The 13,707-nt window shown below is 42.1% G+C and overlaps 1 protein-coding gene across 1 annotated transcript in view; it reads right to left on the bottom strand.

Annotated features, from left to right (window-relative positions):
* Positions 1-5,667: 5,667 nt before the first annotated feature.
* GRIN3A (glutamate ionotropic receptor NMDA type subunit 3A) overlaps positions 5,668-13,707 on the bottom strand; it is a 216,131-nt gene continuing 208,091 nt past the window's right edge. The window contains exon 9 of the mRNA XM_021002197.2: positions 5,668-6,257. Within this exon, the coding sequence (XP_020857856.1) occupies positions 5,921-6,257 (337 nt within the window). The 3' untranslated portion in view covers positions 5,668-5,920. The remainder of the gene's footprint in view (positions 6,258-13,707) is intronic.

A 13,707-nucleotide genomic window follows, 5' to 3' on the forward strand; every position in this document is an offset into this window, starting at 1 on the left:
GCCCCAAATATTGTTAAACCTTGGGCTGCGGTATCACACTGTTAGATTCATATTGAGCTTGCAGTTTGCTAAAGCCCTCCCACCTTTTTTTAGGTGTACTGTCATCTCATGCTTGTAAAGCTTAAATTCAAGACTTTGCATCTGTTCCTATAGAAATGTGAGCTTTATATAACTTGGGGGCTTTAGCGCTATTGAGGAAGAGGAATGTACCGGGAGCATTTGCAACTTAAGCTTCTGTTCTCCTAAGGGGGTTTTGGCAACATTCTCTTTAACCTCAAGGCCCTCCAGCTGGGTTAAATTGCATCCATAAGCTGGAAAAGTAGGTTAGAGACAGATTTTACATTTGTGGGGGAAGGGAGGGGAGAGTCCTGGCTCTGCACTCAAAAGACCTGGGTTCAAATTCTACCTCTGGCACTCATTCCCAGCGTGATCTTGGACGGTTCACCTAATTTCTTAAAGCTCAGTTTCTTAATCTGTAAATAAATGAGGTTAGATTAGATGGTCTCTGAGGGCCTTTTCAGCTTTAAGTCTATTATCATTTGATTTTGATTGGCAAGATAGTTTGTATTTTATCCTGTCGGTCATGGAGGAAGGCAGGAGATGGCAGGGTAGTGATTCTTTTTTTTTTTTTCCTTCAGGCAGTTGGGGTTAAGTGACTTGCCCAGGGTCATACAGCTAGTAAGTGTCAAGTGTTTGGTCTGAGGCAGGATTTGAACTCAGGTCTTCCTGACTTCAGGGCTGGTGCTCTATCCACTGTGCCACCTAGCTGCCCCTTGGGCAGTGAGTATTCTGACCAGTGTATGAGGAAAATGATTTTGGAAGTTGTTTAGAGAACTGGGGAATCAAGAGGCTGAAGGTAAAGAGAGATGTTAGGAGGCATATCTGCTTCTAGGAAGAGGTGATGCTTGCCTGAACCAGGGTGCCTAGTGGTGTATTGGGAATAAGAGAACCTATACCAGAAATATTGCCGAAGTAGAATTGAGAGGACTTAGTAACTGATTGGATGTAGGTAGAGAGAAGAGTAAAGAAGCACACCACTTAGGATCATGGGCTTTGGAATTAGAAGAGTAACCCTTCATTTTAGAGGAAGAAATAAGGCCAGAGAGCAGATGAGACTTTCCTGGGATATTACAGGCAGGATAGGGGCAGGATTCAGACTTGTCTTCTGCTTCAAAATTAATGCTTTTTTAATTTATGCAGGAGTCAAAGGTAACAGGTTTTGAGCTCGGGTGGCTGGGATGTTGCTGGTACATCCCAAAAGAGAGGAGATTTAAGAGGAAGGACAGTTCAGGTGGAATGGGAAGAGATGATGAGCTTAATCTTAGATATGTTGAGTTTGCCGTGCCTGAAGGACATCCAGCTGTAGGTATTCTGTAGGTAGTTAGAAATGTCACTGGGTGAATCAGGGCAAAAGTGAGGAAGGTGAACATTTATTAAGTGCTTACTATGTGCTGGGCACTACACTAAGCACTCTACAAATATTTATTCTATTTGATCCTCACAGTAATGCTCATAACAAGGTTGGATAAGGAATGACCAGTTTGGAAGTGTGGGAATGAATGAAATTGCTAGCAGAAAAAGTTTTGTGAAAGAAAAGAAGGCTGAGAGAAGAATTTGGGGGACCAATTCTGGCCTATGATGTTTGTATTAACATAGTGTTGGGTTTCCTCAAATGTGATTCAGTCCATATTCTTTGTAAATCTTTTGAAAATTTAATGAGCCAGCATATATACTTTCTGCTGGGAAAGTCTAGTGCCATTCATGTCAACCTTTCACAGGTACCCAGAGATGAACTCTAGTAGCCTCATTCCAGAATTTTGTTTCAATCCAAACATTTATTCCACATTCATAGAAATTTGTGATGGAAAAGACCTAAAGACATTTCATCCATCCACCCAGTTGTACAAGAAACATGCCCAGAGCAAATCATCCTGTTCACTTTATGCCCAAAGGACATTCAGTACTTCCCTGGCGCTGAGCAGTCTGTTTCATATACTTCAGAACGAAGACACATAGAAAATAACTCTTCAGCCTTCCTAAGAAAATACAGTGAAATCTGCTTTCATAAAACAGTAAGCCATGATAGTAATAGTATTGAAGAAATAGGTTTATGGCTTAGGTGGATGATGAAAGAAGGGACTGAACAACTGGTCAGGCAGTCACACAAGAAATGTAAAAATTTGGTTTTAATGACCAGAGAAATACTCCCTTTGAAGCTGAGCATGGATTTCTGGATTGCCAGTCTTGACTTTGTAAAGTAGACCTTTCTATCCTTTGTTAATTTTGATTTCTTGGTTTCTTAGATTCTTAGAGGAGTTTTCTCAAAGGTTAAGTTTAGGGTTGAATTTTAGCCCTAATGAGTCTAAAGCCGGATGATCTGGGATTATTCTCTTTGGGATTTCCTTTCACTTTTTTTCAGTCCCTCCAGTATCCCTATTTGGAAGGGCAGGCTCAAAACTTCATGTAACAAGGAGGATGACCATTTATAGAATCACCAGAATCGTTGTTCTCTAAACACATCAAAGGAGCTCAGTGGAGTCCCATGCTAGATTACTGTAGTCATATCACTTGACTACCTTAGAAATGCTTTTAAGAGTTATCTTGAACATCTGGTGTATTTATCATTTGCCTTACCTATGGGGTGCATTCTCTCTTTTATGCTGTATGTGTGGCATGTCAGCTCTGGGCTCTGTGATTGCTATTCAGACATTGTGGCCACATTAGTACCACGTAACACAACTATCTATGCTTGGTGCTCACATAGAGCCCTTTTTCCAGTGAGTGAGCTTGAATTTCCCAACATTTTCCGAAAACGTAGTTGGGCATTAGATGGCCAATGACATTCCCTTCCTTGTAGGTGAGGGAGTAGAGATATGGAGTGGTCAAATGTTACTCCCAAAGTGGCATGATAAGAGAATTCAAACTTTCTGTCACCTTTTCCTCCTTTATTCACCACCTTGTAATTTCAGGTATTTGTGAAACAGGAGCTCATTCAGCCAAGGGATGAAAACTCCTTTTCTTTCTTATATGATACCATCCCTAACCTGAAGGTCACTGACTTTTTCTCTTAGAGCCCAAGTAGGGCATAAGCCTCTAGAGCCCAGGTAAGAATAGGGTAGAACAGAGCAGAGCAGAGTTGTTTTGAAGGACTCATAATTTCATGAAAGCTTTTTTACAAAATACAGCACACTTTTCACAAGTTGCAAAACACTGTTCAACCACCAGCAATAAAAATAACCATCACAATTTAACATGAAAACAGTTTCATTTCATCACAAGAAATTTTTTTTTCCAGAAAATGAAATCATTTCAAGCAACATCAGTGACAGTAAACCTGGTGACAGCCCCCAACAGCTGACCTTCAGGTGGCTACTACTTTTCTATCCCAGGTATACCAGTGACAGCCAGTTATCACCCAATAGTCCAGAACAGACATTGAGTGACTGAGTGGGGAAAAAATTACTGTCTATTTTGTGACAAGATAGAGAAACCCAAAAAAGCATTCCTCAAAATGTCTTTATATTGATGTGTGCCCTGCTTTAATTAAATCCATTGTTAAAAAACCCAAACTTAGAAAAAAATAAATTAGGGGATAATTATTTGCATTACAAAAGGAGTCTTCACTTTACAAAAGACTGCTGGGTTCCTCTATGTAGTTAGCCACCCAAATGCAGTTAGAATATAATTAGATTTACAAAAATTTCCATTTACAGGCAACTTTTCCAGAACCTGGCTACTGTGTGAAGTGAGGTACACCAGTACATAAACCTTTTGGATAAGAGGTGCACAGAGGGTAATGACCTGGTCCCTACGGTATCCTGGGCTGTAATTAGAAAATTCTGGGAGATAGTTTTAGAGATGTGCCTTCAAACTCAGGGCTTCCTGCTTTAGAGCCCTGTGAGGGATAGCCTAAGAGAAGGGTTGGCTGAAACTTTTAAAGGTTTTTAGTCCCTCTTCCTTCCCATTTCCCCTTCTTGAGGTATCTCTTTTGCTTTGTTTCCTATTGACTCATTTTCCAGTTGTGATTTATTACCCTCAAGGTTGAAAGTATTACTTAGCTAGGAGTATTTGAATGTTAATGGGAGCATCCAGAAAATTCAGTTCTCCATTTAAGAGAATGACTTTAGTAGAAACTTCAAATGCCACAACGTAAAGTGAGGGACAGTTGGAGAGCTAGGAGCCCTTTCATTCACTTGTTGGAGATGGGTAACTACTTGTCATGTTGACTGGGTGTAGCCAGCTACTTACTGTGCCAGTCACTTAAGAGGCACTCAAAAAGGAAGCTTGTGAAGGCAGAGACTGTGAAGATTTTACTCACCTATCCATCAGCATCTAGTGCAAAGCAGTTCCTGGAATTAATAGGTGCTTAATAACGTTTGAATGGATTAACTGGGACAAATGGTGAGTATTGGGAAAAAAAGAATGTAACTGATATAAAGGAGAGTCTATTCCTGAGTGACATTTTTTGCTGCCCTAGTGGCAATGGAAGGTGACATTGTAAGCATATTGTCCCAAAGGCAGTAATACTTTGTTTCAGAGCACTCAGGGCCCTCAGCCGCTGTGATCTTTTGGCTTCCCTGGCTCCATCCCAATCTTACTTATCCAGAGAGCTATGTGGGGGTTAGGAGGTAGCTAAAAAGAGACAACTAGATAACTCAGATCCAACTTCATGGAGGTGATAAATGTGCTAGAGATACCAACTGGAGGAACCAAGAGTCATTTCAATATGCCTTTGGTGACCGGGGCATTTGGCAAATATCACAATAATTTCACAAAAAGGAAGGGTAGATGCCTGAAAGTTCAAGCATGGGATGGAACAGGTTCTGTCGCATGCATGAGGATCACTTTTGGGGCTTCCTACAGTCAGAGGACAGATTGTTGCTAATTTGAGAATTAACCCATCACATGGTTTGCACAAACATTTTCACAGGATTCACAGTCACACACATCCTATTACAAATAGTAAACAACAGATGTTCATCAGAGAGGCCTCATCTCTGTCTTCTTTTCTCTCATTCTTTTTGTCTCTTACAAAAGGCACACACTTATAAAGAAAGCTTAGCTTGACTCAAGAATATGATGCCATTTTTTTTTTAGCAGGATTGGCTCTAATAGAGTCTTAACAGAATCAAACTTGTTGCTTAACAGAGTCAAACCCAATTAGCTTTTTGACGGTTCAGTTCATCTTTTCTTCACTGCCCTTTTTTCACTTATCCTACCCCCAAAATGAAAAAACCATCCCCAAATTTGAGTTGGGTTAAATTGAAGAAATATTATTAAAATATATAGTCCTGGGTAACCGTTCTGTACAATCACACCTCTCCTAACGTTGCACTGTCCACAATATTTTTGCAATAACATTAACACGAAGTAACCACATTGTCACATCATGAAACCCTGATATATCATTGTCAGGCCAGTTGACCACTGAAAACATTAAATCCGTGGAACTGGTTGTCTCCTACAACATTATCATGCCTGATTAATCATGTTAGTCGAGGTATGCTTGTACTAGTAAAAACATCAAAACCCAGTAAGAGACACAGGTCTGATTGACTTTTTTTTTTTAATGCACTGAAAGGGCTAAAAACCAGAAATGTGGCACCAGGTGAAGAAGGAAACAGGAGATGAGCATGGTCTGATTTGTTACTTTGTCCAAGATTGCCCTTGACTGATTCGAAGTTCACATAGAGGAAGGAAGAGATTCTTTCTCCGAATGAGAATACCACCCTGGAGGATGGAAATTGATGAGCCATTTTGAGATTGCCTTCTAAGGAGAACCTATTGTTTTGTTCTCCTTCACCACTGCCAGCAGTTACAAAAGTGCATTACAAATTTTACAGAGGGGTTAGAGAAAGGTTGAAAGTGGCTTGGGGGAAGGACAGGAAGGTCAGGACAGAACAGATAGAGATTGGATCACTTAGGACTCGACTGTCCTATTTGTCCTCTGATATTCTTCCAGTTGGTTCTTCCTGTTCATGGCCAGTCTTAGGTCTTGCCTGATTACCTGAATCTGCTTCTCCAGCTCAGTGAGCTCCTGGGTCACTGAGTTCCTAGCAGTATTTAGGGAGTCAGGTTTCCCATTGGTGGTGAGGGAAGTGGGAATCTCTCTCCTCACTATAGGGAGGGAGATCCCCTGATGGGGGTGCATGTTCAGGTGGCTTTGCCCTTCATCACTGTAGGTGTATTTCCGCCGATTGCAGTGGCTCAGGTTGGCAGTATTCCATACGCTGAGCTGACTGTTTGCTGCGTTGGACCTAGGGAGACAATAGAGATCTTTCAGAAGAATGATACTTTGAATGACACTAAAGAAGAATGGCTTTTAAAAATACAAATTCTGGTGGATTTAGAGTACTGTGGTTCCCTTTTCACCCTCAACCTGACCCCTTGCCTCTGCATTCATCTAGTACAGGGGTGGGGCACCTGTGTGCATAAAGGATTTGTTCTGTGAATTTTGGATTCAGTCAAAGGGCTGCACTAGAGGACCTAGAGGGCCACAAGGCCTCAAGGCCACAGGTTCCCCACCCCTGAAGTACCTCCAGCTGGGGACCAGATAGCTTCTTTCTTCAGGCTTGTCCTTTCTTAGGACACATCATTTCCTCACATAAATCCCGTTAAGATAAGTAAGGGATTGTTGTTGTTCAGTCATTCTGTTGGGTCCAACTCCATGTGACTCCATGGACTTTTTGTCCATGAGATTTCCCTGGCAAAGATACTGGAGTGGTTTGCCATTTCCTTCTTTAATGTGTCCCTATTTTACAGATGAGGAACTGAGGCAAATAGGGGTTAAGTGGCTTGCCCAGGGTCCCAAAGCCAGTAAGTATCTGAGGCTAAATTTGAACTTAGATCTTCCTGGCTCCATCTGCTCTTTGCATCATACCATCTTGCTGCCTCATAGGTAAAGGGTTACTGTCTTCATTTTGTAGAGGAAGAGTTTGCAGCTCAGAGAGAAGTGACTTGCTTAAGGTCATGCAACTCTTAAATGGTAGAGCAAGACCTTCAAATCAGGTATCCTGACTTGTAAGTCCAGTATTCTTTCTACTTTATCATACTGCCTAACTTTCCAATAATGGGGTCTTTTAACTCATCCTGTTTGAGTCAGTGATTGCTTGTAATCCCTTGCTCCCGTCGCCATCCATTTTAGCAGCAGCAAGTGTGTAGAGGGAGGCAAACTTCTCTCATAAGCAGCAGTTACAGCTCTTTCTCCTTTACTCATGTTAGCTCTTTAGTATCCCAATTTTCTTGTTCTCTTGTTGGGACTGACCTTGCATCTCTCTGAATGTTCTCAGGGGGCTGGATATTTGTTGCTAAACTTTTGGTCTTCTTGGTGGGACCCCACATACCTGCTTTCAGACCTCCCTGATACCAGCTGCCTGCCTGCTTGGACCTTTTGGCCACTGACAGGCTCTAGACTTCCTTGTCTTTTTGTTCTCTTTGAAGTTGCTTTCTCCACTTAATGTGGAGACCTGCTTGGACCACCAGTCCCACCCTACTGTGTCTTCTAGTCCAAGCCTGTTTTTTTTTTCCTGATCAAATAAGATAACGTATTTAAAGCATGTTGCAAACCTTAAAAGTGTTACATAAATGCTAGCTATTATTGTTATTACTGCCTGATTCCCTGAATTCTGACAAGTGAGTATCATCATTCCCATTTTACAGATAATATAGCTGAACCACAGAGTATGTCTTGCTAACACCTCACATTTCTCTGGCCCACAATAATACTGTTGGTTTGGCTTAGGAAACATTATTACTATTTTAGAGATGAAGAAACTGAGACTGAAATTAAATGACTTGCGTAGGTTTACATGGCTTTAAAGTAGATATCAGATCTGGGATTCAAGTGTAGGCCCCTCTGACTCCAAATCAAAATCTTTCCACTGACCCATCTTGCCATGAATATGTGAGCCTCATGGGGCCAAAAGCTCCTCTTTTCCTTCCTACAAAGAGACTGACACTATGAGATGTCTTATGTCACTCTAGATATGGCAGAACACACGTTTCTTTAGCTGACTTCCTTCTATTGCAGGGTACTATTGTGCCCTGCTCCTCCATCATCCCAGAGTGGCTTATCTTGCGTCCTGGTAGTTCTGCTCTGAGTGTTTGTTCTTGGTGAACTGGAAAGGTCGCATCTGAAGGGCAAGAATTGGAAGAAAAATGTATAAGCACCATAGGTGATGAGATTTTTACAGGGAGGGGAATCTTTGTCAGATCTGAGGCTTAGAAAACAAACCCCAGGCAAATATCTAATTATCACAGGGCAAATAAAAGCCAAATAAAAACTGGTTTTGCTACCGCTTTTGGTTTGACTTTTATCCCAGCAGTGCCACTGGGATGTCACTTTGGAATGAGGTACCTACAGTTTAATGGGAAGTTTGGAACACTAAGAAAACCCCCTAGGGCTCTAAAGGAACAGACTATCCTATTTCTGAAATACAGTTTTCCAGCTGCACACCATTAGAAGAGTTTCTCTCTATACAAATGGTCAAATTATGGCTTTGAACAATATTGTTAACAATGTATTCAATCTGGTGAAATTAAAAAAAAAAAAGAATGGTGGGAACAGAGACCCAACCCAGGGGAAGAAGGTACAGGATCATAGATTTAGGGCTTGAAGGGATCTTAGAGGTGCAGCTAGTCCAATAAGAAACCCAAGGCCCAGAAAGGTTGAGGCCTTGCCCAAAGTCACATGGAAGCAAATGGCAGAGCTGGGATTTGAACTGAGGTTTTTGCAGCTGTAGAAAACATAGACTTAGAGGAAGGATTCCAGCACATTAGATCGATCTCTCTTAAAGGGTCTCTGGGAGAACAGGGAAAAGAATCACACTGGATAAGATAATGTGCATCAACGGAGGGAAGGCATTCAATATTGATGACATTATGGATCTACAGAAATATTCAAGAAGTATGAAAGATAGATTAGAAAGGGAGACTGGATACAGGGAAATCAGGTTTAAGACTATTAGAATGTCTCTGCGATGAATGAGGACCATAGTAGCATTGGGAAGGAAAGAAGGAAGTATTTATTAAGCACTTGCTATGTGCCAGGCACTATGCTAAACACTTTACAGTTATCTCATGTTATCCTTACAACCCGGTGAGGTATTATACTCATTTTACAATTGAGGAAACTGAGACATACAGAGGTTAAGTGACTTGCCCTGGGTCACACAGTAGGGGCCTGAGGTTGGATTTGATCTCAGGTCCTCCTGACTCCAGACGTGTTCTTGTTGTTTGTCCTTTGTTCTCAAAGAGGACCAGGGACATCATGAGGGTGATGTCTTGTCTTGACTTGTCTTGGGTTGGATTAAGTGAGGCAGAGCTGAGCAAAGTCATCAGCCTCACTCGCTCTCCTCCAGAGTCATCTGAGTCCAGTGGCAAGACATGAGTCAAGACAGCTGGCAGTGGCCCAGCCTCCAGACCTAGCCCTCTAAATAATGTGCTTCTTACCTGCCTAGGAGAGGGGAAGGGAGAGGGTGGTTATGAGTGATTTCATAAACGCAGAATCGATAGGCTCTGACCATGGCCCGGAAAGATCAAGGCCTTGCCCAAAGTCATGTGGGCAACAAATGGCAGAGCTGGGCTTTGAACTGAAGTTTTTGCAGCTGAAGAGAAGATTCTAGCACCTCTCTGGGAGAACAGGGACAAGAATGTGACCGCAAGTCAATCCAAGTCAACTCTGTTGTTCATTCAAGACATTTAGGGACATGTGTGTGTGGTGTGTTCCCACCTTCATTGTCAAGCAGTCTGGAGGTGGTGGCATAAAGAACCCCAATAGGGAGTAGTGGTGTGGGTCGTGACCTTTGCTGCACCTGCACTGACATTTCTGAAATGACGTGGTGACACTGGATTCCTGAGTCAGGAGATAACCTGGGTTCAGATCTCACCTCTAGCATTAGCAGATCATCCGTAAAATGGACATGAATAGCTCTAGTACCTACCTCACAGGGTTTGTGAGGGTCAAATAAAATAAAGATATAGTGCCTCACAAACCTCGAAGTGCTATATAAATGCCAGCTAGCATTAATGTTTATCTCAGAGAATGCCCATGGCAGAGGATGTGTGTCAGTACCAGTTAATGGGACCAAGCATGCCTTGATGGGAAGCATGTAATTCTTATATTTGGCCACATAAGGACAGCTTTAGTCACTCTTATTACTGATGTTAATCCTTTTTTTCCTTCTCCTTCCTTATCTCATCTTCACAGGGAAGAATTGGGTTCTTTGTGAATTTAATAACAGGTTGGAATACCCAGTATGCAGAGATACAGGATTCTGGAGAAGAGTAAGGTGGGCATGACAATATAAGCATATTAGGTGAAATTCATTCCTTATACGATGTAGTCATCCTCCTCTAAGGGTGTTCTAACCTGTTAATGTCTTTCCCAAAGTATGTTTGACCTCTTTTTCAGCCTGTATCAAGATTTTAAGCTTCTTGAAGGCCAGGGCTTTTGTGTTTCTCATTTGTGTATCCGTAACACCTAACATAGTGCTATGTCCATAGCAACACGTATTTGTTGGATTGAAAGATGTATTCAGGGGAAGGCAGACCACCATGAAAGCACTTTCTCTTTCTTACCCCTCAAGATCCCAGCTGGCTCCTTCTAAGGCCTCCTTAGGTGTTAGCTCATTGCCTACAATGCTAATAGAGACATTTCTACTGCTTGGCATCTCCTGTGGTCCACTGACAAGATGCTGGGTAGAATCACAGAACCAGAGCTGGTTTGGAGCCCCCACAGAAACCAGCTAGTCCAGCCTGCTCATTTTATAGATAAGGAAACAGGTCTGGAGAAATTAAATGATTTTGCCAGGTCACACAGATAGTAAGTGTATGAGAAGGTATTTGAACCCAAGCCCTCTCCAGAGCCAAAGCTTTTCCCACATTCCGTGCCACTTCTCTGCGTAGACTGGGTCAGGTAATTGTCAAATGTCAAGGGAGAAAGGAAGAAAGAAAGCAGTCTGAAAGTAGCAGCTGGGCTCCTTGGCAGATTAGGTTAAGCTATTGCTCACTTCCCAGGGGAAAATGGTACTCACTTCTACGGGCCATGGCTGATAATCACCTCATTCTCCATTAGTCTAATCAAATTTTTGCTGGAGGGGATAATCTTGGAAGGAACTAGGAGAACCTGGCACTATGAGGTGGAAGGACAAAAGAAGTAGATGATTCTGTGCCTTTCTTGAAGGAGTTTGCAATGTACTGAGTAGGTATACCCTCTCTATATCTTCTCACAGATAAAGGAGATAAGAGAATATATGTGTTTGTAGGCACGGATTCCCATGACAACTTTCCTAAAAGGTAACAGAAAGGAGAAGAGGTTTATCCAGTTTTACCTTTGGTTCACTGACTGAATTGTTTTTTAGGTCCTCGGTCTGGATCCTTGTAGTGCTTGAGCATATGAATTCACAGTGCTCAATACACAGGGTTGCTTAAAGCAACTGATAATTGTTTTATAGGGAAAACCATGTAAACATTGGAAGGGACTTCAGAGATAGCCCCACTCCTTCACTTGTGTAGATGTGGAGGCCCAGAGAGGGTTTGTGACCTGTCCAAACTTGGTCCACAGGTAAATCAAGAGCAAAACTGTGATTTGAACCCAGTTTCTCTTGACTCCAGATCTACATGCTGCCATACTGGAGGCCAGCTTGGGCTTCATCCTCAAGCCAGAGAGCCTGTTCAGCGTGAAAACGTCAAAGCTGGGCTGATATAGGGCAGAGATGTATACAGGGATAGAAGCCATATAGGGGAATAATGACACTAGAGGCCTATAAAACATATATGAGCAAAGCCCAAACAGGGCCAGAGACCAGACAGGTCTACAGACCATATATAAGGTCAGACATCATACAGGGCCAGAGATCTTATCAAGACAGAGACCATACAGGGCCCAAGACCAGAGAGGGCTGGCTGGAGACTGTATAAAGTCCGAGACTAGATAGGTCTGGAGACTGTTTGAAGACAGAGAATATAAAGGGACAGAGATTATGTAGGAATGGACAGAAAGTATACAAGTCTAGAGATTAGGCAGGAAATGCAAAACTAAGGGAGCTTTAACCATTTGGACACTAGGCTGGTCTGCATCTGTCGCTGTTCTTCTACACGCCTAACTCTGCTCTGTGGCCTCAAAAGTAACACAGTGCCTTCTAGCGGGGGGTCTCACCTGAGCCTTCCTTTCCAGAAGGAATCCATCTTCATCAGTGTTTAGCAAATATAATGGCAAACTCAAACCAAACCCACCGGATGATAGTTCACCTGATTTTACATAATGCTTTGTAGTTTGCAAAACCCTTCCATAAAACCACCTGCTTGAGGGAGGTCGGGTAAGGAGACAGGCTCAGCAAGAAGTCCCTTACCCCTGTCACATGACCACACGTGGCAGACCTGGGTCTGCTGGCTCCGGGGCTCGTTCCGTGGAGCCACAGTGGGCTAAAAACAAGAAACGAAAACTGCCTCGTTCACTACATCTGGCGCCAGAGGGCACAAGGCTCTTCAGAGGAAATTCACTTCAGCGGAATTTATTGATGAACATGCACAGGAGAGGCCTGAAAAGGTGAGTCTCTATTGATTTTGAGAAGCTCTTCCACGAAAAGTTTTGCTGGCCTTGAAGAGCGGACTCTACGGTCTAGAAAATTATGACTCTTGCTGTCAATTTGCTGACAAGGTAACACTGGACTCCTAAGCTCTTTGAACCCTTTTCTTCCCAATCATCCTTTTAGGCAGAAGTGATAGATGCTCCAGGAGACATTTCCAACCTCAGCCTTTCCTGTGTTTCCACTAGTTTCCCTGCCCTTGGTGGCATGCTGAGTTGAATGCTGAAGGGGTTGAAGTTCGGGATCTAGCACAAAGAGTGAGACATAGCTAAGAATTTTCTTTAAGTTTGTGGTTTTTAACAGGCTTTGAGATCTGGAATTGGACTGGAAATGCTTCGAAGAGGCTGCAGGGGTAGAGGAAGGAAAAAATAATATCTGCCTGCCTCCTAATGTTTTGTAGGAATTCCATGTAGAAGAGGGATTTGATTGTTGTACTTGACTACAAGAAGGGGAGAGAACACAGAGGAGAGAACTTCAGTTAGGTTTTAAGGAGACAGAGAGAGCCTTGTCAGATGTAAAATGAATAATTTTGATTATGTTAAAAAGGTTTTATACAAATAAACCCAATGTAGCCAAAATTAGAAGGAAAGCAGAAAATTGGGGGAAAAAAATTTCTATGCAGTTTCTCAGATAAAGGTCTCATCTCAAATATATAGAGAACTTTTACAAGTTGGCAAGAATATGAGTCATTCCCCAATTGATAAATGGTCAAAGAATCTGAACAGTTTCTTGATGAAGAAATCAAAACTATACAGTCATGTGAAAAATGCTCCAAATCATTGTTGATTAGGGAAATGCAAATTAAAACATCTTGAAATATCATCTCATACCTATTAGATTGGCTAAAGTGATGGAAGGGGAAAATAACCAATGTTGGAGGGGATATGGAAAAATAAGGACGTTAATACACTGTTGGTAGAACTGTGAACTGATCAGCCATTTTGGAGAGCAGTCTGGAATTTTGCCTAAAGAGTTATAAAACTGTGTATACCTTTTTATGCAGAAATAGCACTATTAAGTTTGTTTCCCAAGGTGATCAGGGAAAAAGGAAAAGAGCCTATAGGTTCTAAAATATTTATAGCAGTTTTCTTTGTGGTAGCAAAGAACTAGAAATTGAGAG

Source organism: Phascolarctos cinereus, unplaced genomic scaffold, assembly GCF_003287225.1.
Source record: "Phascolarctos cinereus isolate Bilbo 61053 unplaced genomic scaffold, phaCin_HiC Scaffold_4;HRSCAF=312, whole genome shotgun sequence".
NCBI classification, from domain to species: Eukaryota; Metazoa; Chordata; class Mammalia; order Diprotodontia; family Phascolarctidae; genus Phascolarctos; species Phascolarctos cinereus.